The sequence below is a fragment of the Amblyomma maculatum genome, chromosome 1 (assembly GCF_055883805.1).
Source record: "Amblyomma maculatum isolate TAMU_Amacu chromosome 1, ASM5588380v1, whole genome shotgun sequence".
Taxonomy (NCBI): Eukaryota; Metazoa; Arthropoda; class Arachnida; order Ixodida; family Ixodidae; genus Amblyomma; species Amblyomma maculatum.
The window spans coordinates 41357917-41381031 of NC_139344.1; the positions used below are offsets into that span (position 1 = coordinate 41357917).

The 23115-nt window shown below is 43.5% G+C and overlaps 2 protein-coding genes across 5 annotated transcripts in view; one reads left to right on the forward strand and one right to left on the reverse strand.

Annotated features, from left to right (window-relative positions):
• Positions 1-3404: 3404 nt before the first annotated feature.
• LOC146202192 (uncharacterized) lies at positions 3405-8161 on the reverse strand. The gene is made up of 2 exons (XM_084588002.1): positions 6914-8161; positions 3405-5293 (listed from the first exon to the last, which is right to left on the reverse strand). The coding sequence occupies exon 1, from the start codon at positions 7838-7840 to the stop codon at positions 6932-6934; it is 909 nt and encodes a 302-aa protein (XP_084444128.1). The 5' UTR covers positions 7841-8161; the 3' UTR covers positions 3405-5293; positions 6914-6931.
• Positions 8162-8179: 18 nt separating this feature from the next.
• mad2 (mitotic arrest deficient 2) overlaps positions 8180-23115 on the forward strand; it is a 28753-nt gene continuing 13817 nt past the window's right edge. Inside the window, exons 1-2 of one of the 4 annotated variants that reach the window (XM_084588004.1) lie at positions 8559-8818; positions 9470-9571. In XM_084588004.1, coding sequence (XP_084444130.1) covers positions 9550-9571 — 22 coding nt within the window. In that variant the 5' untranslated portion in view covers positions 8559-8818; positions 9470-9549. Of the gene's footprint in view, positions 8314-8558; positions 8819-9469; positions 9572-23115 lie in introns of those variants that run through there. The other 3 variants (XM_084588005.1, XM_084588003.1, XM_084588008.1) reach the window with 3 other exon arrangements.

The window sequence follows — 23115 nt, forward strand, 5'->3', positions numbered from 1 at the left end:
GGCATTAAATGACCAAAAAGAAAAATGTGCCTATAAATTCACTTTCGTAAATGTGCGCTTGCTACACATGCAATGGCAAGAAGAGTGAGGGCTTGGTGCGAATAACCGATAGCTCTACTGTTTGTGTAATATGAGTGACACACAGTTAAGCTGGCATTACACATTGAGTAGTGTCACCCGAGGACTTGGAGGATAATATAAAGAAAACGTTAAGACTAACTTTAAGAGAATGTGCCACATCTGATCATGGCAAATAGAAGCATAGAGCACGTAACAAAATTCAAAACATTCACTAAACCTTCAATGCCACTGACCAAAGGTGCAAGGCGTCACTATAGAAAAACCCCTCTATAGTAAAGCCCCTCAGACCAGCAAACATTATTACTACGTCAGTTGCTGGTGATGGCATGGCTAAGGTTGCTGTTGCTAAACATATAGTGTTGATTTATGCAAGAAGCACTCAAAAATACCTTCCATCTACAGCTTATTAAGGCGAAAGCCTTCAATGGCTCATACTGTTGGCAAATCCAGTCTCCACTAGGAATCGAACCTCCATTCCTCGGATGCCCAGCCGAGCACTTTAACCAACTACACCAACGCCCGGGATCATGAAACGCACATCATAGTTCTCCTTGTTTACCATGAGGACGATAGTTAAAAATCAATCCTGCCTCCACCAGGAATCTGACCTCCATCCCTCTTATCCCCAGCCAAGTGCCTGGCATCGCGAAACATAATTCTCCTTGTCTACCGCGAGGATGATAGTAGCGATGACAATGACGCTGCAATGAGTGATAATGACAATGACAGCAGCAATGATAATGACAGAGCAAATGTGATGCGCGTGTGTACCAGCAACACTCAGGCTTTTGCATTTCTGCAGTGTAGATTCCACGCCGCTCTTGGAATTTTTGTCTCCTTATGCAAGAATTATATCCAGTCATCACATTTTCATTGTCATATCCCATTCCGACCCTGTGACCATACAGTACAACAGACACGAATAAAGCAGTGCGAAAAAACACCAACATATTATCGGGACCACAATTATTTTTAGAGAAAATGTGTAACTTTATTTCATCATTGCGAAGTTTCACTATACCACACAGTAGGTGCAAGCACTCAATATTGTAACTTATACAAGAAATAATGTAAAATGCAATCTAGAGACCATATGCTTCTTATACATAGTACACAGCACTCTCATACTCGTAAAGGGTATTTTTCCATCCAAAACTGTCTATAAAAGGCAAACAAAGAGTCCTTTAGCGCCGCCTAAACCATTGTAGTCTTAAAAAAAGTCCATAAGAAAGCTATAAGGTGGCATCTTACAATTCAACACACTTGTAAAATGAATGCAAGACCTCACAGGGCTGTCGCAGTACACTGAGCCCATTGTATACAGTACTAGATCTAAAAACTACAGTAAAAGTTACAAAAGTAACAAAATAATAAAAGTACATAATCTTGAAGAATTAAAAAAGCAGTATTTTCTGCTAAAAATAGTAGTAAAAGCACTTTCTTTTATTAGAGCTAAAAATAACGAGCTTGTATGCTGACAGCAAGAACTCAACAAAGGTAGACCTCCGAGTGCATTCAGGGGGAATGTGGAGTTAAAACATATCTTGGAATGAAATTTTCACGATTTATTTACATTAGCATTGCTTTGCAACGGTTTGATTCTTTGTGTAGTTTTAAAAGGAGCTAAAGCCGAAATCCACGGAGCATGCTTCGGTGTTTGAAATTTCCTCGCGTGTTCCGCATGGAAGATATGATGGTTTCTTGGATTCGTATGTGAACGCATCAGTAGCATGCGGTAATGTTTGCATTGCTTTAAAGGAACCAAGATGCGCTATAAAAAGACAGCCACAGGAAAAAGCCAAGGAGACAGACAGAGCGCAAACTATCAACTGAGTTTATTTGTGTGAAAGTGCCTTATATAGTCAGAATCACAGCAAAAGAACAAGGGGAATGAGAGAGGGGGGTACAGCCAATCAACTCCTGGTCAACAACAGGTGCGCAGAAAATGGTTTTCCTTGTTATACAGTTTGACGGAAGTGTCGCTTACACATTTATCACCGTTTTCTTTTATGTGATAGGCCTCCAAAAGCTCCCGCGCTGTTTTATTTTTACTTCTTCCTAGAATCTTTATCTTTTTAAGCAAAGGCTCGCATCCACTGCAAGCAAGGCAATGAGCAGGCAAGTTTGCTCCTTCTTCATTCCGAATGGATCGGGCATGTTCCCCTGCGCGTTCATTCACGCATCGGCCTGTCTGGCCCACGTAGGCGCCTCCACACTTGAGTGGGATTTCATATACCACTCCAGTGGCACATTTTACATACTTTTCGGCATGTTTTATGTCTCATCCACTGCCTCTAGCTCCTTGGTTCCCGGTTCTCGGGCACAAGGCTGCGAGTTTCTGTGGGGCAGAAAAAACAACAGGGACGCCATGCCTTTTTTTTTCTGCCCCACGGAAACTCGCAGCCTTGTGCCCGAGAACCGGGAACCAAGGAGCTAGAGGCAGTGGATGAGACATAAAACATGCCGAAAAAAATGTAAAATGTGCCACTGGAGTGGTATATGAAATCCCACTCAAGTGTGGAGGCGCCTACGTGGGCCAGACAGGCCGATGCGTGAATGAACGCGCAGGGGAACATGCCCGATCCATTCGGAATGAAGAAGGAGCAAACTTGCCTGCTCATTGCCTTGCTTGCAGTGGATGCGAGCCTTTGCTTAAAAAGATTAAGATTCTAGGAAGAAGTAAAAATAAAACAGCGCGGGAGCTTTTGGAGGCCTATCACATAAAAGAAAACGGTGATAAATGTGTAAGCGACACTTCTGTCAAACTGTATAACAAGGAAAACCATTTTCTGCGCACCTGTTGTTGACCAGGAGTTGATTGGCTGTACCCCCCTCTCTCATTCCCCTTGTTCTTTTGCTGTGATTCTGACTATATAAGGCACTTTCACACAAATAAACTCAGTTGATAGTTTGCGCTCTGTCTGTCTCCTTGGCTTTTTCCTGTGGCTGTCTTTTTATAGCGCATCTTGGTTCTTTTAAAGCATTGCATAAGGTACTTCCAAATTTTAGTTACGCAAGTCGTGACAACAGTTTGGCAAAGTGTGCACCTAATATAACTCAAACTGTACACAGCTAGGAAAACTATCAGTGTCAAGATACCTAAGTTTATTTCTACACAATAAGCCTAGAAAAGAACCTGGTATTCAACTGTGAAAACAGGTGCCAATTTATGCCAGTGAAATAAAAAAATCCTCATGAAAGACTTACTTTGCTTCTTTGCTCTTGCATGCTGAAAGTAGTTTTAACAAGAATCCACAAAGTTCCAAAAACAAGCTCGCAGATTAATTTCTCACATGGTTTAGTTCAGAAAGTGCTCCGACACAATGCATTTGTTACCCTGTATTGGAACAACAGTTTTCTTAAGTGGGTTACATGAGGAAAACAGTCCAAAACACTTGAATAAAGAAAAACAGACTAATAGCTTCAAGCATGTGCAGTTTCACTTTAGAAGCTTAAAAACTAGCTTCAAAGTTTTGCAGCTTCCATGACAGGTTCTGAAGACAAGGAATTCATCTCATGAGCAATATAAGGGTTTTACCTTAATAATCAAAAACAGTACCATTCGTCAAATTTTGAAACTTCTGCTCCACATTCCCTCCTAAACCCCCTCGTACATACAGTCTGTGATCACTAAGTGACCACCAACAACAACCAACAAAATTTTTCCACGAGTGCCTATTCTTGCTTCTAACTAAATGTCCATGTTTGTTGGTAGCTCAGTCAATTAAACAATACAGAAAAGACACGGACAAAGAAAAGAACATGGAGATGCAAGCATTGCACATGTACCGTCTTGTTCTTGTCATGATCCATGTATTTTTTGCACTGTTTGACCACAGACTAACTGCCATCCAACTAGCCAAAATAAAGGAGTCTAGAAAGCCGCTGCTGCTACTACTGCCCCTTGCTAGCTACACACTATGTCACATATACAACCCACACACAGCGAGCGCAACATACAGCTACTGTTGCTGAACAGTTAGTGCAATATGACGCACTCAGTTTTCACAAGTAGGCCTTTGACGCAAAAATAAAACTGCATATTACAAAATGGTCTACATTAAAGAAAAATGACTAACAGAAGTGAACAGCAAGTAGAGCTGCCAGTGTCATATAGGAGCCTGCATTGCCATTTAAACATCTATCACATCCACATAAAACGTAGGAATTGTGTTTGTCTTGCTATCTGTTCATGTTTCTAGCGCTGTTTTAACGTAACAGCACACCTGTTTCAAAAGCAACTCTTCAGACCTGGCACATTTGGAAAGGAAGGAGGTACACAAATCACTTGTACATCTTTAAAGATGGCTTTGTGCTTTCTGACAAACACTGCCACAAACAGCTGTTTTAACAAGAGTGGCACTCTGCCAGATAACATCCACAAAGTGTCACAACACAAAATCCTATGTGGTATCAGAAACGCAACATCTCCATTTAACAAGGCAAGAACTTTAGAAGTCAGTGCGATCATTACCCTTAGATGATGCATGCGTCATCCTTCACAGAGACCACTTCAAGGCAACATGAGTCTGGGGCCAGAGCGCAAGCCGAACAGATAGAGTTTACATCCCCTCCACCATGGCATCTGACTTGCTATAGTGCGAGGTATTGCCTTTCCCATCAGGCCTTAAACTAAGGCTGATCAACTCAATGTAACGCACACACTACCAGTCCCACAATGACAGTGTTCATTGCATGTTGATGTTTAGCTCCTCAAATTAATGTTCTTTCAATATGTGTGTTGAGACCGCCAGAACTGCCTTCACATTGCAATGTTTCACAATGTTTCCTCTATCAGAGTGTCACCACCACTCTGTCAGAGTGCAGAGTGTCACCACAACAGCACAAACTACAAAGTGTATCCGACAGCCCTGGGCAAAGAGAAGAGGGTTAGCTCGGCTACTTTTCAAGTTCCTTGAGGACAACTGGTGACATTCAGCAATACTGGGTGCTCGGTTGGGCTGGCAGGTGGGCAGTGTAGGCAAGCAGGCTGATTAGCAGGCTGAATAGAACACAAGCTTAATTATTAACCCAAGTTGCCTCCACTGCGGTTCACTCCTGTCAATATCATCAAGCGTGCTTAAGTAATGGTACAATTCAAATGTGATCTGTGATGTCCACAATGAATGCCTGTTTGAACCAGGCAATGCCAGGAGAGAAAGGCCAGCTACTAGCAACCACCTCCTCCTCATCCTCCTGGTGTTGGCAATATCTGAAAGAAAGAAAAAACTTGCATAAAATACCTTATTAGACACTTTAAGCACAGCTTAGCCAAAACACTCAATGACTTATGTCTACAGCAAACACAAGACATGATGACTTGCATACCAGCGCAAGCTTGAGATGCAACAATAAGGCCCAGAGTGTTTTGTCCAAGGCACCCTTCAAAACCTACACGATATGGCTACCGCAAAGCATGCACAGGTTAGCAGGTTAGACCAAGATTTCATTCATAACATTCACAGCATGAAGCAAGAATGCCAAGGCTCACTGTTGCTTATTAGGGACAAGATTTGCACTGCATGCTGTGCAGTGACATTGCACAGAACTAGCCAGCCTTAGCCCACAATTTTCACAGGTCACAAAGAAATATACAACACACTGGTCACAGCTGCCACTCAACATTTTTCGCTTTCTTCTATGTCCCACTAGACCTTCTGAGCCCTTGCCCATCCCCTTAGGAGTCTGTAAGGGCTCTCACGACAGGTTTAAAAGCATAACATCTGGCCTGAAGACTTTTTTACTAATTTAGTATGTGTCCTGACAATAGGAAGTAAAGTCAAGAGCCTGATCTTAAAGACCAACTGCAATGAAATTTTTTGCAGTGTAAAAGGAGCATTTTTTAATAGTACCTCAGCTGAGAGTACTACAAACAAAATATGGCATTCATAACTGAAGAGAGTGCTTCGGGAATCGCTCGCGAAAATAATTGCTTTCGGAACTGAAACGGGAAAAAGGGCCGCCATTACTAAGAGCCAGAAATGATGTAGGAATTAAGGGGTGCAACTGGACTGTCCGACGCTGTTGAGGCATTTTTGGCTGCTTTCTGTTGCTCGTAAAAACCTCAGAAAGTGGGCAAATGTTATATTTGGTTATTGCGTGCAACGTGAACTCTGATCTAATGAATTAAAGCTCTGCGAACTAACGCCAACATGGACTACCATTTGTTTTGCCCTATGTTTTCTGTACTTCTTATCTGCATGCAACGCGTGCATTCCAGTCTGCCGTGCACATTCATTCCACCAATGGTAAAAGCATTTCGCCAAGGTAATGGTGGAAGAAATTATAACAGCTTTGCCATTCTAAAAAATAAAAGCTTTGCCATTCTAACAAACGCAAGACCTCCAAGCCGCGTTTAAGCCTGTAACTTTTTAATGCATGCCGCCCAAAGCCTGTTCCTCCAAAATAGACCAGCTTGATAACCGTTCTCGAACGCCCGTTTACACATCACATTCGGTAAACTGCCCAACTTTGCTACACAAGCTGTTATACGCTTGTAACAATCAAAATGATAACAGGCAGTGTAGCTGAAGTAAAATTTCATTGCAGTTGGCCATTATCTACTACAATACACCACCAACACTTCTGGCTAGAAAAATGTTCTAGAAATCTGTGTTGCACCTAGGGTGAACAGCAATTCTGGCAAGGCTATTTAAAAAGTTTCAATCCATACAACTCAAATCTCCTAGACTGAACTTTTACAAGCTGCATGAGGTGTCCAGGCAAGAATGGACTGGAATTAAAAATTTGTACAGAATGTACTGAAGCTTAATTCGGATAAAAAAAAAAAAAAAAAAAAAAACGAGCACTGCGTTATGTGCTCTTGCAGTACCAGCGTAAGATGCAAGGATTAATCCGGAATTCCCGTGATGAGTTCGTCTTCGTCAGCTTCGGCGTCAGCAGAGGCCATGACTGATGAGGCGACTGCAAGCAAGGGCGGCCCACTGTCCAGTAGGTCTGCCGGTGGTTCATTGCTGAAGAGCTCGGCAGGCACCGTAAGCGGCGCCTTCTCGGGGAGTAGGTCGCGCAGCGCCTGCCTTGCTTCCAAGTGCCTTTCCACCTCCTCCGACGTCATGTGGCCGTCTAGGCGGCTCACAGACAATGCGTCGACCACTTCCACCACCCTCTTCGTGACGCTGGCGGCCAACAGCGGCTTTGAGGTTTGTTGCGGCGGAGCAGATACAGTCGCTAGCGGAGGTTTCGATGTCCTGGCTACTTTCTTTTTCTTTTCGGTCGTAGGGTTCAGCGACGCACTGGAGGGCATCAGAACGGTTGACTTGGCTGCCAAAGTAGGCAGGACACTCAAGGCAGCGGAAACGTTGCTGCCCGCCAGCGGTGCAATCTCAGTCTTTATGGGTATGGAACACGACGAAGCAGCACTGGGCACAGCTGCAGCTGATACGCTGGCCACGGGAAGATGGTGCACGTTCACACTTTCAACTGGAGTTACAGTTGGCTTTTTCTTCTTCATGACAGTGAACGGAGGTGGCGGCGGTTCAACACGAAGCTCCGAGTCGCTGTCACTCGAGACGGTAGCGTCTGAGTCACTCGACGACGAGTCGATCGATTCGTACTGAAGGATTTGGTCCAGGAGAAAGCTTTTGTCGCGCGTCACTTTGAGCAGCTTTCGTTGAGCCTTGCGTAGTTCTTCCTGGAAGCATTCATTTTCGTATAGGAGGAACTTCAGCTTGCGTTTCAGGTTGCGATATTTCTGCCGGTATGACACGACAGGAACAGATGCTTCGTCGGAGATAGGCATTTTTATGGAATACAGGCAATACAGGCTGTCAGCACTGTTTTCAAAGCATGTCTACCTGCTTGCCTAACAAACGTCGGCGGCACCGCCCACATAAAATGTCCTTTCACTCTTGGCAGAGTTGGCTGCTGGTAGGCCTTTCTTCTCCTGGTCTTTCACATATTTGGCTCAGGAAACACTTTCCCGCCCTCAGGCGCTGGCGTGCTTCGAGAGCTTGCACACGTACTTCACATCTCGAACTTTTGACGCTACCAACCTACGATTATCGCCCTTGAGAGGGGTACGGACTGCCCGCTGAAGCGTACAGGTTCGCGCTGATTGGTTGAAACAATCTTCCTCCTTTCTCTTATCCGCGAGCCCAAGCGAGCCCTGCGAGCGAGCACACTGAGCAGTGTACTGAGCAGTAAGCTGTATCTGTGAGGCATTTTTTTCCATGTTGGTTAATATGCTGCTGAACGACATTATGGTTTGATAGGGTAAGTTAGTAAGTTATTGCTGTAGTACGTTATGGCACTGGTATTGTTAACGTTATCATGATGGGTTACTGGGGTTACGGTGAAGACCAACGTACCACAGACTATCAAAACACTATAAATTTGTGTATATTTGAAATTTTTTAATGTAACTTAACAAAATTTGTTTTCATAAAATCTATCTCAAAATTTACGCGCATATCGGCATCGGCATTGCCAGCATTATCAGCAGCTTTTTTAATCAGCGCTTCATTGGATGAATAGAGCCGCGTATTTTCCAGTGTAGCCCTACTATTGGTGGAGGCAGCGGTGGCCAGGGCCAAGCCAAAGAGTATTTGGCGGCTGCAGCGGTTGATGTTGATCGTTGTCGCTCGAAGCTTTTATTCTCTGTAAAACGCCAGGAGGAAGGCTGTGACACGGCTTTAATTTATGATGCAGGGGTCAGCAACTGTAACTCAGAATGCAATTACCCTGAAAGGTTCCGCCCAGATAGTCGCCGAATTTTTCAGTAAGTCCTAAATTCTTTTCTGCGCGATTTGTATTGTGCCTGTGTGAAGGCGACGCTGCGGTGTTTTGAAAGTTTGTTGTCCAGTGTGGCTTTTGCGTTTTCTTCCCGTGTTGCTCTACAGTTCTGGTCAGAATTCTAAAACCTGTGGTGCCATTAAAAGCGCTTCTGTCAGGAGTGTGTCGGATAGTCCCGTTCGCTGTAGCCTGTTATGTTTCCCGTTGGTGGCGGCCGGAGTTGACAGGGGAAATGTGACGTTGCTGAGCCAGCTGATCGTGCCACTCACTTGCATTCCTTCAATTTTTTTGCACATGAAGAGGACGCTGGCTAGAAGGGCCAATACTGCAGTAGCATATCCACTGACCAGCGCTCTTGACGCACGTTTGAACCCCCGAGCGCACAAGCGATGTGGGGATCGGGCTCTCCAACTTTTTTTGAGCCGGAGTACTCAGATGCGGTCACGGCCGGTGAAACGCAAGATTCATGTCTACTGTGCGATGTCAGTAAACCCTCCACTCGGTATCCCTCATAGCCCGAGTTATTGAGAACGTTAAACCGCAAAACTTTCAAGCTGTCGCAAAGGTTGCTTTGCTGTAATATGAAACGACGAGCATTTAATTTCTAGGCACCATTCTGTTTCTTGCATTTGTGAAGAGGGATTCAAAAGGAGGGCGAACTCGTGACACAGCAGCTTCTTGACACTTATATGCTCCCGGACTGCAGGTTGGGAGAGCATGCTCAGATTAACGTTCGAAGGTATGTGTTTTTTTGTTTTTTTTTTATGCTATTGGCGGAACAATTGCGGTATTTTATTTTGACAGCTGGTCACTAGTTCTTTATTTGCGCTGAAAGTTGTGCTATCAACAAGGATGGACTGCATTTAAACATGCCAGGGCAGCATCACTATCTAGCTGTCAATTAACATGCTCTGATAAAACATGCCATTAAATCCACTGAGGCTTGGTAACTATAACCTTGCAAAAGAGGGAAAACTGCGTTGAAATATTCAAGTTCTTGTCAGAAGTTCACCTGCTCATCGTGTGTGTACGAATTCAGTGTGGACAAGGCTGTCTCATCTTCATTACAAACAGCTGTTGAAGAGCTGCTTACTCTTATTGCACTGTGCTCAGTCACTTCAGTGTGTGCAGGAAAGAGCATCTAAAGTAGCAAGGACAGTTACCTTGTTAATTCAAGAACAAAATTAATGGCAGGCCACATCTTTGAACATTAATGAATGGGTAATACTTTTGGAGCCAGAAGACAAATTCTGTAGAATTTGCAAGAGACTGTGTGTTGCATATCGATATTTAGTCCCTTGTACATGGTGATACTGACCATAGTTCCTTGCGCATGGTATTGAGTGTGTCCCGTGTCTTCCTTTTTCTCTCTGCCTGTTGCATTTGCACCCACTTTTTATTAACTATGCTTTTTGGAGCAAGTAGTTTTGTTTGGTCATTTTAAGGGGTTCATGTGTTCATGAATGTAACAGGCAAAAAAAAAGTATGTTAACGGTATGCAGGATAGTATTGTTTTTAAGGTCCTGCAGAGGCAAATGTCCAAGCAGACGTTGGTGAGGAGCCCAGTGGCAGCCATCTTTCTGTAGATGGCTCCTTACCCAACCGGACCCCACAGGGGGCATCTGTTAAAGCAGATGTTTGTGTGTACTGTGCGACACCACGGAACCCAAGCACCCACGCTCAGCCGTGCATGGCACTGCCGTGTCTGGGGAAAAGGGGATCCTGGTGGTTGAACCGATGCCGAGTGTTAGGACCTTTAAGGCCCCTCAGCAGAGGCAACATGCCACATTGTCCTCAGCTTTCCGTAGACAGCACCTCCGAGCTGACCCGACTGGAGGGGAAATTGTTTCCTCTCCATCCACACACTATCACTCTGTCTCCTCCTCATTTCTTGGTTTTTTCTTTTTTCTTGGCAGCGAGGGTTAAACTTACGTGGAGTAACTACCACAAGTTGCCCTGTATTTGGTTGTAGCTAGGTTGTACAGCTGGTGTGGTGTGGGCTTTCTTCCAAGTTCCTGTCACATTCTTATGTTGGGATCTGTGGTGGGTGGCTGGCATCATAACCGAAGATGCACTACATTTCATGGCTTCTTCCTTCCTCACAACTGATTGCCATCTGACAAAAAGAGGGTGCACCAAGGTAACACTGCAATTCTTTGCAAAAAATGCAAACAACTTTCCTCACTTCTGTGTGATTCACTCTGAAGACAGAAAAAACTGCTCGACTGTCTCACCGTTCATAGTTTCAAAGCTCCGACAGACGCCATAGGTCAAGGTTACAAAATAAAAAAGCTGGCAAATGGCCACCTCCTCCTAGAAGTACTCTTCAAACATCAGAGTGAAAAGCTGTCAACAATTGCATCTCTTGCAGACATCTCGGTTTCTATCGGCCTACACCGATCTTTGAACACTGTTCGCGGAGTAACATCAGATGATGACCTGAGATACCTGACCAAAGAATTCCTAGCAGGACTAGAAGACAAAAATGTCACCAGTGTATACTGCATAAAAATAAGCAGAGAAAACAAGGAAATAGCAACGAAGCACACGCATTTCAGGAAAGCATTCTACTCAATTCCATGGAGGTAGTAGGGTACTAAAACTGAAACTTGAGCAATACATTCTCAGCCCACATCACTGCTGCAACTGTCAGAGGTATGGCCACAGCTCTCAGAGTTGTCGAGGTAGACAAAGTTGTGCCAGATGTGTTTACTTGAACATGCCGCCGAAACTGTGCGCACCTGTGAGGGCGATCATGCAGCCTACTCACGGTCTTGCCTAGCATGGAAGAATGAGAAGAAAATTTTAACATTGCAAGTAGCTGAAAACATAACATACAGGCAAGCACGAAAGCAGCTATTTGTGACACAAAATCTAACTTAGTTCTCCGCTGTGGTGCAAAAGGGTGCGGCACCATGAACAGTGAGCCTGGTGCAAGGACCAGGTGAAAGTAGCTAGCGCTACACCACCGGCTGCTAGGACCCTCAGGTCAGCCGACCCCAAGGCCTCTCCCCACACTGGGAAGCCGAACTAAAATGCACCCTTTCGCTCTGCACGGATGTTCAGCCTATCTGAGGATGTGATGAGCACATCTCCGCCACAACAATAGTTTCAATAGACTAAGAAAATGGCATTCCTCATACAGTGGAACTGTCATAGCCTTATTAAAAACTACTGATGTAATAGTATAAAAAAGAACTGAACAAGGGTTCAAGGGGGGCCTCACTTCACAAGCCAAGCCAACATATCGAGGGAACTTGTCTTCGTCTTGGCAGCACAATCATCACTTGCAGGGTTTATATGCACTTTTGTTTTCGAAAAAAAAAAAAAGCAAGGGAGAGGGGAGAGAGAGAGGGGAGCAGGGCAAAGGATGAAAATGTTTCCTTGGGTGGGAATTTCTTTGAACCTGGAATTCGAGGTCTAGTCTTCTGAAAAATAAGATAATATGCAGCAGCAGGGGCAACTACAATAAGAGCTAGATGAGTCAGCATCTGAAGCAGGTTTGATGCTGGTGCTTTTTGGAAGGGGATGACCTTTCCCTCCTGAGGGACCTGATAAGCTGTACAGCTGCAGGAGAATACTTGTCAAGAGCTTTCTGGAAGGGGTTAAAGACCGGCACAGACAAAAAATGTTAGACAAAAATATGAAATAAGGAGGAGGGAAGGGCAATTTAAATTCTTCTAGAATGCTCCTTATAAGCATAAGCAATACATCGGAGAGGCAGGGCAATCAATGAGCATAAGGTTAAATGGCCATCGGGCAAACACAGACAGAAACCTCCCAAAAGCAGTTTTCCTGCACTTTAATGAGAATGGCCATAATTTTAATGAAATTAAATTATTCCAGTCAGGCTTTAAATTTTCAAGGGACAGAAACGGCAGGAAAGAGTTTCTACTCAAGAAATTTAGAGCATTGCAACCAACAGGAATTATCTCGAAAGGAAAATTTGGAATCCGTGAAGTATATTCCTTCTGTGCCGTAATTAGTTGGGGAGACAGTCACATGCAGCATGAATTGTACAATTTATTCACAGCATATGTACCTCTAATAGTACAAGCTCCATGTGTTTTTCTAAACGTTTCCTTTTTTCTTAGTTTTTTTCCCCCCTGAATTCTTCTCTTCTGATAATGCCCGGCTTGGCAGGTATGGCTTACTCTGATTTGTTACTGTCCTTTTTTTTTTTTTTTCAGTTTGCCTTCCTTTCTTATTTTAATTTTTGTCTGAAATTCTTAACCTATGCTGGTATTTAACTACTTCTGGAAGGCTCTTGACAAGTATTCCCCTGCAGCCGTATTTCTTATCAGGTCCTTTTGGAATGCCTGTCCTCTTCTAAGAAACACCTTCCAGCACTGAACCTGCTTCAGATGCTGACTCACCATCTGCCTGACATTCTAGTTTTCCCTGCTCTTGCCACCTTTTTTTTTGTTTTTCAGGTGATGGGACCGCTGGTTCCAGGTTCATAGAAATTCATACCCGAGGAAACATTCTTTCATTCCTTGCCGTGCTCCTACCTCTTCTTCTTCAGAAGCAAAAGCGTATATAACCCCTGCCAGTGATGATCATGCTGTCCAGACGAAGACAAGTCCCCTTGTCAAAACGTTGATTTGGCTTGCTAACTTAGGCTCCCCCTCAGCCCTCATTTAGTCTTCTTTTATACTGTGTAGTCGCCTTCTTCCTCTCATTCTACACTAATGTAATAGACCTATTAAACTTCTTTTCCCCAGTTGCTTGCTGCTCTGGACTACAGCAACAGAAAATTTTAAGGAAATGGGTTTTTCACTGTGACCAACAGCATGCAAACAGACTCCTGTGGGGTTGCTGTTGTTGGGCAGAATGGTCTTGCAACTTGTGAAGACAGATTAAAAAGAAAATATGAAGCTATTGCAGTCAGTGTACTCCACTTTAACACTATAACAATATGTTCTTTTTACCTTAAACCCCGTTTAACAATAACATATAACGATTTAGAAAAACATTTAGTACAATTACCAGAGCCGCAACTGTGCACTCCTTTTTTTTAGTGGAGTGAACACACGGACTCTAGAGGTCGTATTTAAGCAGATATCATCCTATGCAACAATATCTTCCTACTGAATGCAGGCAAGAAAATTTACTGCTCTCCGAGCGCCTGAAAAATGAGCTTTTGAGACCTGTCTTTTAGTTTGCCATTTTTATGGATTTCAACTAGGATTTTTTGAGTCCATATGGAAGCATCATCTACCTGTTATTAATAACATATTATCACCATCAGTAACTCCGACAGAACCATGCCACTGGAAGCTCCATTTAGCCAGTTGGGAACTGTTCTGGGCTAAAGCAAGTCTTGATAAAATCTATCGACGAACTAACCAAAGTATTTATCTCCTATATTATTGCTGCTGCGCAGTTAGCCATTCCTCAAAACTTGGGAGTGTTACAACAGGGCCGCATACTTTGACACAGATAGGAATGTAGAGAGGCAAAAAATTAACAAAATAAAACCTGGAGGATTTTCAGGCAGTACCCAACCTATATAAACCTCAAAGTTAAAAAAGTGAAAGCTAATGCCAAGTAAATACACCGCACAGCTGGAAAAAAAAGTCGTGACAGAAGATTGTATCATCTGTAAACAGTTCAATCCTGTTCAAAAAATTTTGTGAGCAGATATGTAGGCTAAATGGTCACTTATCTCCTTTCACAAGTCTTTTTCTCCCAGCCCCTGGTAGACAGATTAGTAGCAGCGAACAAGTATATACATACTAGGAAAGCATTTCTCTCGGGCTTCTAGTTCCCTACACTATACAGATGTGTTTCTGAAGCGCCAATGAATGATACTTGCAATGGTTTAATTACCCTACAAAAAATCCATAGAGTACTGTCTGCTGGTAAGCAAACTGCACCTGGCCCTGATGAAATTTATTATGAGATGGCTAGCACATCTTTCAGAACCTGCAGTAGAGGCACTTTTAAAGTTTTTCAACAAAATATGGGTATCAGGAAAGCTACCCGAGGCTTGAAAGAAAGCAGTTATTATTCGCCGCGAGATCGACCTACAGGTGGCTCCACCATCACTCCGGTAGTGTGGATCGGCAGCCGGCGGCGCTCGCAGAAACGCACGCTGCGTAGGTCTGCTTCCGAGTTTACGGCGGGTTTATTGGCGACGAAAACGTGTCTTCTGCAGTATTTCTGCTATATTGCAGAACAAAATCCAAGGATTTCGCCAATGCAGCAGAAGAAGAGCGGATTTTAGGAAAACAAAGCACGCAACCACCAGTCTTCTAGATTTACTTTGCATGTTTCTTGCACTGTACCTCGCTCAGCACCTAATGCTTGGGCCTGCCTAATGACAGCTTTGTTTTTCTTATCGAGTTTTAAACAGTTTGCGCGTGTCTCATGAGAGTGAGACCGGCGAATCTAGTGTCAAGCCCACACAGATACAAGGTTCGTGCTCTGACCTGCAGTACTTTAGATTGAATCGAGAAAGCCTGGTTCATTATATCGTAATTGACTCGAGGATTAAGCAGGTTAAATGTAGCATTGGCAGCGCACTGCATGGCGAGTTGCTTTAGACTGAGAGCACACCAACTCTGGCCTAGACAACCACGCACAAGTATTCCCCAAAAATGAGATCACGCCGACACTATATACAGGAAACCTCGCCGCACAGGAAAGCTGATTGTTCACGTGTACAGCGCTGAGTGGATTGAATTTGCCGAGATGCTTTTTGCGGCCACTGTCATAGAACGTGATAGTGTATTACTGCATGCGCCACTAACTAAATGATTTCCTGAAACCGAGGAAAGTATAAGGGATTTCTGATATGTGTGATGTTAATATATAACTAAATTAGTAGTGTAATTATTTTGTTTTGCAATGCGAATAAATTTCACCGTGTGAGAGAACTTTTACACACTTGACAGAATTTACAGTAATCAGCGATTAATTTTCAGTAACGTTAAATTGCTATGAATTACTTGCTGCAAAGACATCGTTATAAACTGCGCATGGGCACTGTCATGTTCTGGGAAGCAATTTTACAGGCTGAAAATTTCTTTACCACTAATTATTTAGCAGTGACTAAATCTTATACGAAGTAAAATATTAGGGTTGCTTCCAAAACAGATGCCGGATATAAAACTATTCCGAAAGAAATGGAGGTCATCTTATCATGCGACTATAAAAATGAAGCCCGCATGAAGCTGTTTTACTCCCCTTGTCAGAAATGACTAGTTTTGTCGGAAGATAGCACTTGGACGAAAAGGGATTATAATGATTATAATAGGCCACCAGTAAAGTACATTAATCTAGGTGTATTATGTAATATTTAGGGTAACAATTAGGTTCAGGGAATATGTTTCCCAAACATTCGAGCATTTCTCTAAAGCAAAATGTGCTCACTAAAACTTTTACGGATGCACAGAAGCCTTCAACAACAAAAAGAAAAGAAATGCATATTGGCCCGTGTTTAATGCATGAAAGCAGCATCGGCTATGATGGATGATTGCAGGTGCTGGTTTTGGTGTCGTTTTTTTTTTTTCATTATTGACACCACATTTACCAAGTGGGATTGTTTATTGTGCAGTCAAATCCCACAGCAGAGGAACGCCTTTCGAAACAATTGTGATTGAATCCCCCGTTCTCGAAATCAGCAGTCGAGCGCCCTTACCATTGAGCCACCGCGACAGAAGTTTAAAAGCAAAAAAAAAAGTACTGACACAACTTTATCGTGCATAGAGATGGCATAGTAGGCATAGAGTGGTCTGTTCAAACTGCATTCTACTATATGAAGCAGTCTGCAGTGGCATATGTTTTAGTAGCTGCGGTATTCTAAACAGAAACGGGAATATGCGATTTCTGAGCGTTTGCATTAACTTTTGTTGACGGCAACGACCTGTTTTGCTTTGAAACGGCGGCAACGACAGTACCACTTCGTTTGAGACATTGCATGTCAAAGGATCTCAAGCGCCGAAGACCGTGATGGATGATGTCCTTATCCAAGCATGACATGCTCGACACGGACAAATATATATTTTTTTTATTAAAGCGTGGGGTTATAGACTGTTCATATTTATGTTGCAAGAGGCATATAGGTAAGCAAACGCTCACAGGAACCGTGAAACAAACAAAAACGCTCTTGTACACGCCGCATGTGCGCGCGTAAATCACTGCGGGCTGGCACACGACGCGAAAACGCATCCACACTGAGTAGGTTTCGCCACTGAGCCGCAAGGTTGTGACTCTGCTCGATCTCGAGGCCAATACCATTCCTGAAACTGGTAGTTATATGTCCATAGCACTCACTTGTCTTGCCAGGTCTTTCTAAAGTGGTCTGAATATTAGGTTAATGTTTGTTCTTGAACCTCATACACTTTTAATGTCTACCAGTGCATATTTAGGGAAGCATGCTGCACAGCTGACCATCTTGTTCATCTTGAAATTACAGTGCGGGAAGCTTTCGTTCCTAAAACTGCCTGGCAGTTTTCTTTGACATGGAAAAAGGTTATGACATCACATGGAGGTTGGGGATTCTTCGTGACCTAGCAGACCTAGGCATCTGCAGCATGACGCTAAACCTGTTTGAAATAATTCCTTTCAGGGTGCTCATTTCATGTCTGGTTGGGCTCAACACTCTTGAGGCACTTCATGTAAGAGAATGGGGCACCTCAGTGATGTATTCTAAATCAGACACGGTCTGTTATAAAAATTAATTTCATTGGCTAAATAATCCCAAAATCTATCATGTATTCAGTACACTTGACGATCCACAAATCGCATGTACATCCTCGAGCTTATCAGGATGCAAGAAGCAGATACAGCTGACACTAAACAAACTAGCGATTTGAGCGGACAGAAATTGATTTAGGTTTTTTCCACAGAAAGCAGCAGCTGTGCTTTTCTCACTTAGAAGATACCTGCAGATTGGCCCCACTCTATACCTAAACAGAACTCTATTATCTATATAAAAAAAAAAGCATAAAGTTTTGGGCGCAACGTTTGACAAAAAGCTCACTTTCCTTCCACACATAACCTAAAAAAAAAAAAAAAAAAAAGCCTCGCAATCTCTGAGCATATTGAAAGTGCTCTCAAGAAAACACTGGGGATCTGACAGGATATGCCTACCACACATCTACCGCTGTCTAATACGCTCTTCCTTAGACTATGGATGCATAGCGTATCGTTCAGCGAGACTGTCCATACCTGAAAAAATTAGATCCACTGCATAACTCAGGACTACATTTTTCATGCAGAGCGTACAGGGCATCCCCCATGCCAATCTTACTCGTGGAAACATTAATCCTCTCTTGAAGGTAGAAGAATCGCATTTACTTGCACGTATATCCTCAAAATCGGATCACTACCAAAACACATCTGCAATTCACTCGTAACAAAGTGTTCTTCCAGAACAATATTTACTAGCAAAGCTCGAGCCACCAAGCCGCTGCTCCTGCGGTTCGGACAGATGTGTCAAGGCCCCGCCATACTGGATCCTTTACTTGGCATTGCCCAAAGGCATAGCTTACTACCACCATTGTAGAATATCCCTTCAGTCTGTGACCTCATTCTCACACAGTTTCATAAAGCATAAACTCGGTCAAAACAAGCGTTGAGGTGCCGGCTAGTTGGTAATACATTTCAAAATCTGTCAAAACGTTTTTAATAATTCCTAGAACTCCAGGAAAGATACAACTTATTAACTTTTATACCGACAGTTCAAAAACAGCTGATCATGTTTGGAGTGCAGTGGTACGAGAAAGATTACCATAGTGCACAATCATTTTCACTGCTGAATGTTATGCCATCTCTGTCACTGTAGAAAAAAATACTAAATGAGGACATTACAAACAGTATTGTATACCAAGATTCTCTTAGCGTACCTCCAGCTCTTCATTCCAGGAATGCACTTACCCCACTACTTGGAGACATCATACGCGTTACTAGTGCCACTGCCCAGGGACTAAGCATCAAATTCTTCTGGGTCTTAAGCCGGGTCAGGATCAAAGGCAATGAGTATGTGGTGCTCAAGCCCGAGACAAGCAGACCAAGAAAGCAAATACAGTCGAAATGGATGACTCTCTTTATGGACACTTTGGTTTCCGACCAAAACTGTCCATAAAGAGAGTCATCCATAATAACGAGTCATGAATAAAAACGAAAAGGATTTTATCGAGAAAAAAGAATTGTAAATAATGACTGCTTTTGTAGATAACGGTGTGAACTGGACTCAGAATTTGACAGAACACCGGCAATTTTGAGTGCATTATTCTTATCATTGCTGTCTTCGAAAAATTGTGCAGTCTGAAGAGACTCGCGTACCATGACACGCGTGATGGTGGTCTTTGTGTTGGTCGAAGTTTCGAGCATGAACTCCTCACTGGCTGATGAATCAGCATCCGATTCTCTACTCACCGCCACTTCCGAAATGGCCTCGTCACTGAGCAAAGTAGCCGCTAAGTAGCTGCTTGAGATTCTTCTGAGGCGAGGAAACAGCCGAGCTGTCGATACTAGTCCCTCAGGGCTTGGATTGACTAAGATGGCTTTTGCCGCTTGTATTCACAGATTGCTTGCTTCACGCCTACGTTCAGCTCTATTCTTTTGCATTTAACTCCCGCCATGCGAAATTCCAGACTCAAGTCGAGGGTTACAGGCTCCTGATGCTTTGCACTTTCTTGCCTAGTTAACCTTTCGGCCTTTCCGTTCTTCTGATTCTCTCTTTTTTGCCTTGTACTGTTTCCGTAAGGAAGCGAGAGTTGGCAAGTTGGCAAGCTGCTATGCAGAGGGCTATCGAACATCCTGTCTTCTTGGCGCCGTTTCTATGTGTTTCTATAAAACAAACACTGCAAGCTAAAATACAGTTTAGAATGACGGCTAGCCGACTACAAAGCGCTCAGACATTGTCAAGGCCGCATCGCTGACTTAAAGCAAAGCCGACATGCGGACCGTCTGAGGTGCAAAACGTGGCAGTTCGGCAGCGCAACAGGGACGAAAACCAGGAGCATAAGAGGGAAGCGCATCCAGGACGGGACGCCCGGTCTCGGTTGCGTGCTCGTACATCGCCTTTCTTTTGTCACCCTACTTTGTGAGTGTCTTACTTCTCGCCGAAAAGCGTTAACGACTTCATGGAACGCATACTGTGCTTTGGGAAAGAAAACTTCAGTTCCCGCCGCCACTGTAGGCACTTGTCTTTCTTCCTGTCATTTCTTACGCTCTTATCGGCCTCTCTGTTCACGTTCAGCAGAATTTATTGCAACCACATGTTTCTGTTTTCCCGACTGCGACGGCACTGCCACTGCACCCAGAAACCTCCTGGTTGCCTCCTTTCGGGGTCTTTCTTACGCCGACCCTCGGTTTGCTGTGTACGTTCCTTTCCGCTTCAAGAAGTTTTGCGCTATGATACACACAAGAAAGCAGGAACAATGTACACAGGACAAGCACGCTTGTCCTGTGTACGTTGTTCCTGCTTTCTTGTGTATCTGTGTGTATCGTAGCGCAAAAATTCTTGAAATGGTAAACCAACTAGCCCCCATTGCTGCTTTGCTTCCTCTCCGCTGTTGCGCTCCCCCCTCCCCCCCAAAACGGCGACCCGCACGCTTTGGTTCTTTCCAACCCCACCGGACTTGTTCAGGCACCCGGCCGTATCGGCTGTCACGTACGTTCTTGGGCGGCGTGCCCTTCTTTAACTTGCATTCGAAGTCATCTGCTTTTTTTCAAGCACTGTCCATAATACCGAGACAAAATTACATGGGCCCAAGTGGGCCGTGTGCATCCTTTCCCTGTCCATTGTCCAGACAGCGAGTTTCTATATTAGCAAGGCATAAATACATTGAAAACGTTTCGTCGCTAGAAAAGCTGTCCATAATTCGGGTCTTCCATATTAACGGGGATCATATTAACGGGGTACGACTGTATACCCTTTAAAGATTACATGACTAAGTTGGCACGTTCTAAGCTGAGGGGTAAATGGCAGTCTACTTGGAATAGCGCAGTAAATAATAAATTTCACTTAGCGAAGCCTGTGTTTGGAGAAGGGAAATCAAGCACTCACCAGGGGCGGCTTACGGAAGTAATTTTACGCCTTCTTCGCATAGAAAACACACACCTTACGTGTAACTTCATGCTAACAAAAGACAACCCCTTATTTGATGCAATGACCTCGCTGTAAACCGTATTTTATACTCTTGTCGAAAATTCAAAATACAAAGAAGAAAAGAATACTTTCCGCAGTTTTGCTATGAACGCATCCCTCTTCATCGAATATATTTGATATTTGATTCGTATTCAAAATTTATATTTGCAATTTTTCAATATTCGAAAATTTCCGAATTCAGCTCAGTTTCACTGCAATGCCTGAGCGTATGGATTAGCGAAACGTGACGGGGCCATTTTGTGAAGGACATTCTCTTTTGTGAAGAGGGTCTTCCCGGCAGTGCGTGCTTAGTGAAGAACTTGATGGAGCTGGGAAAAAAGCATCGTTCTAGTTTAATTCTAGTTTAATTTTATTTGTAAATACCTTTTATTTTTTCAAATAAACAAAAGGAAAAATGTTTACTATTTTCTAATTTTCCATCATTCTTTCATTGATCAGATATTTGATTCAATATTCGAAATAATTTTTTTTTCCTTATTCATATTTGACTCGTATTAGCAAATTTTGATATTCGCACACCCTTAATTTTTGTTTTTAAAAGAAGCAAATGTCATAAACAAACTGTAGATCAAAGCAATTAAAGTCTATAAATACACTAAACAGGTACCCCGCCGGGATGGCGCAGTGGTTACGGCGTTAGACTACTGTTCCCAAGGATGCAGGATCAAATCCTAGCCTCGACGGCCGAAAGCAAGGCGCCCGTATGCTGTGCGATGTCAGTGCATGTAAAAGAACCCCAGGTTGAAATTTTCGGAGTCCTCCATTACGGCGTCTCTCATAGCCTGAGCCGCTTGGGGACGTGAAACCCACCAAACCAACCAACCAACTAAACAGGTATTAAATCTCTTGTTTGGTGCATGATAGCCTCAGTTACTTAGGCGTATTAAACACTGGAGGAAATTGGCAATTGCCTTTTCCTCTTTCTCATAACTTTGCTGTCTTCTCCTTTCTTCTTTGTTTTTTCCTTCTTCCAGGCAGTGAGGGTTAGCCTTGTGTAGCTAACCGCCCTAAGTTATGTGAGAGAGAAACAGAAAGGCAGGGATGATAACTGGGTCACGCTTTGCTTACTACCTTACAGCAGGGAGGAGGAGCATATTGGGTTATAGTTGGGTTCCTGTCTCATCTCCATGGTGCATGGCTGGCACCGTGGCCAAAGAAAATATTTATTGCATGGCTTCTTCACAACAAAGTGATTGCCTCTATAAAAAATTCCAGATAGAAAGTACTGCCCAGTTCGTGGAGAAAACGAAAGAGACATTCCCAAAGCATGATGTTCTGCGCAGTTACTTAGATGAAAAGCCAATTCGCCTCTTGTCCCCATTTCTGGTCTGCAAATCCACGACAGGTGGCCTGTGCTTAAATTACAGAGTAACTAACTGGTGAGAACGTCATTTCACTGTGTGCAGAAACTCGATATTGGAAACATTATTTTCATTGGGGATACACTAGTCTTCATCACAGCCCGCAGATTCTTTAACAAAAGCTGTGATGTAACATCCGCAAGCAATTTCCCATATCTGGCCTAGCAAGAAATTCAAGAATGGCTCACCCATCGCATAGTAAATGTTCACCGAATCAATCAATAGGAGGCTAGGTGTCAGGTCGCCCACTCTTGGGGTGAACATGCGAGCAGGCATTTGCTTTCTTTGAGGTGCCATTGCAACCCCCCGCAGCCCTGTATTGATCCAAAAGGCCACATGCTCAAAGCTGGGTCTAAAGCAATGGCGCTCCAATTAGAGTTCCTACATACGTGTGTCTTCTCCCTAACAGTGGACGACCCAGTACATAAAGATTCAATTGAGTTCGTGCATACTGATTCCCGTAGACGTTTCAAGTCAGAAATATAGTCGGGGTTCACTGTGGCTACAAAATCTGTGCTAAATATGCTTTAAAGGATCATCTTTCAGACAGCTGTGAGACTGCACCATTGTGTGCAAACTACGACTGGTACCACCTGCCATACTCCTGGGCATGTCCAGCATGGAAAAAAAAGAGGCAGACTTTATAACTGTAAATATCAAATAAAATATATTGTTTAAAGAAGTGCAAAGATGATTTGCCCTAACATAGAGCACCTTTACATTCACAGCAAAAACAAACTTCGTCGATTCGATGGGTTCGGGTGACACACTACACTGGGGTCTGGTTTCTGCCCAGTC

Coding starts and splice junctions, on each gene's coding strand:
- LOC146202192 (XM_084588002.1), bottom strand. CDS start 7,840: ATGCCTATCTCCGACGAAGCATCTGTTCCTGTCGTGTCATACCGGCAG.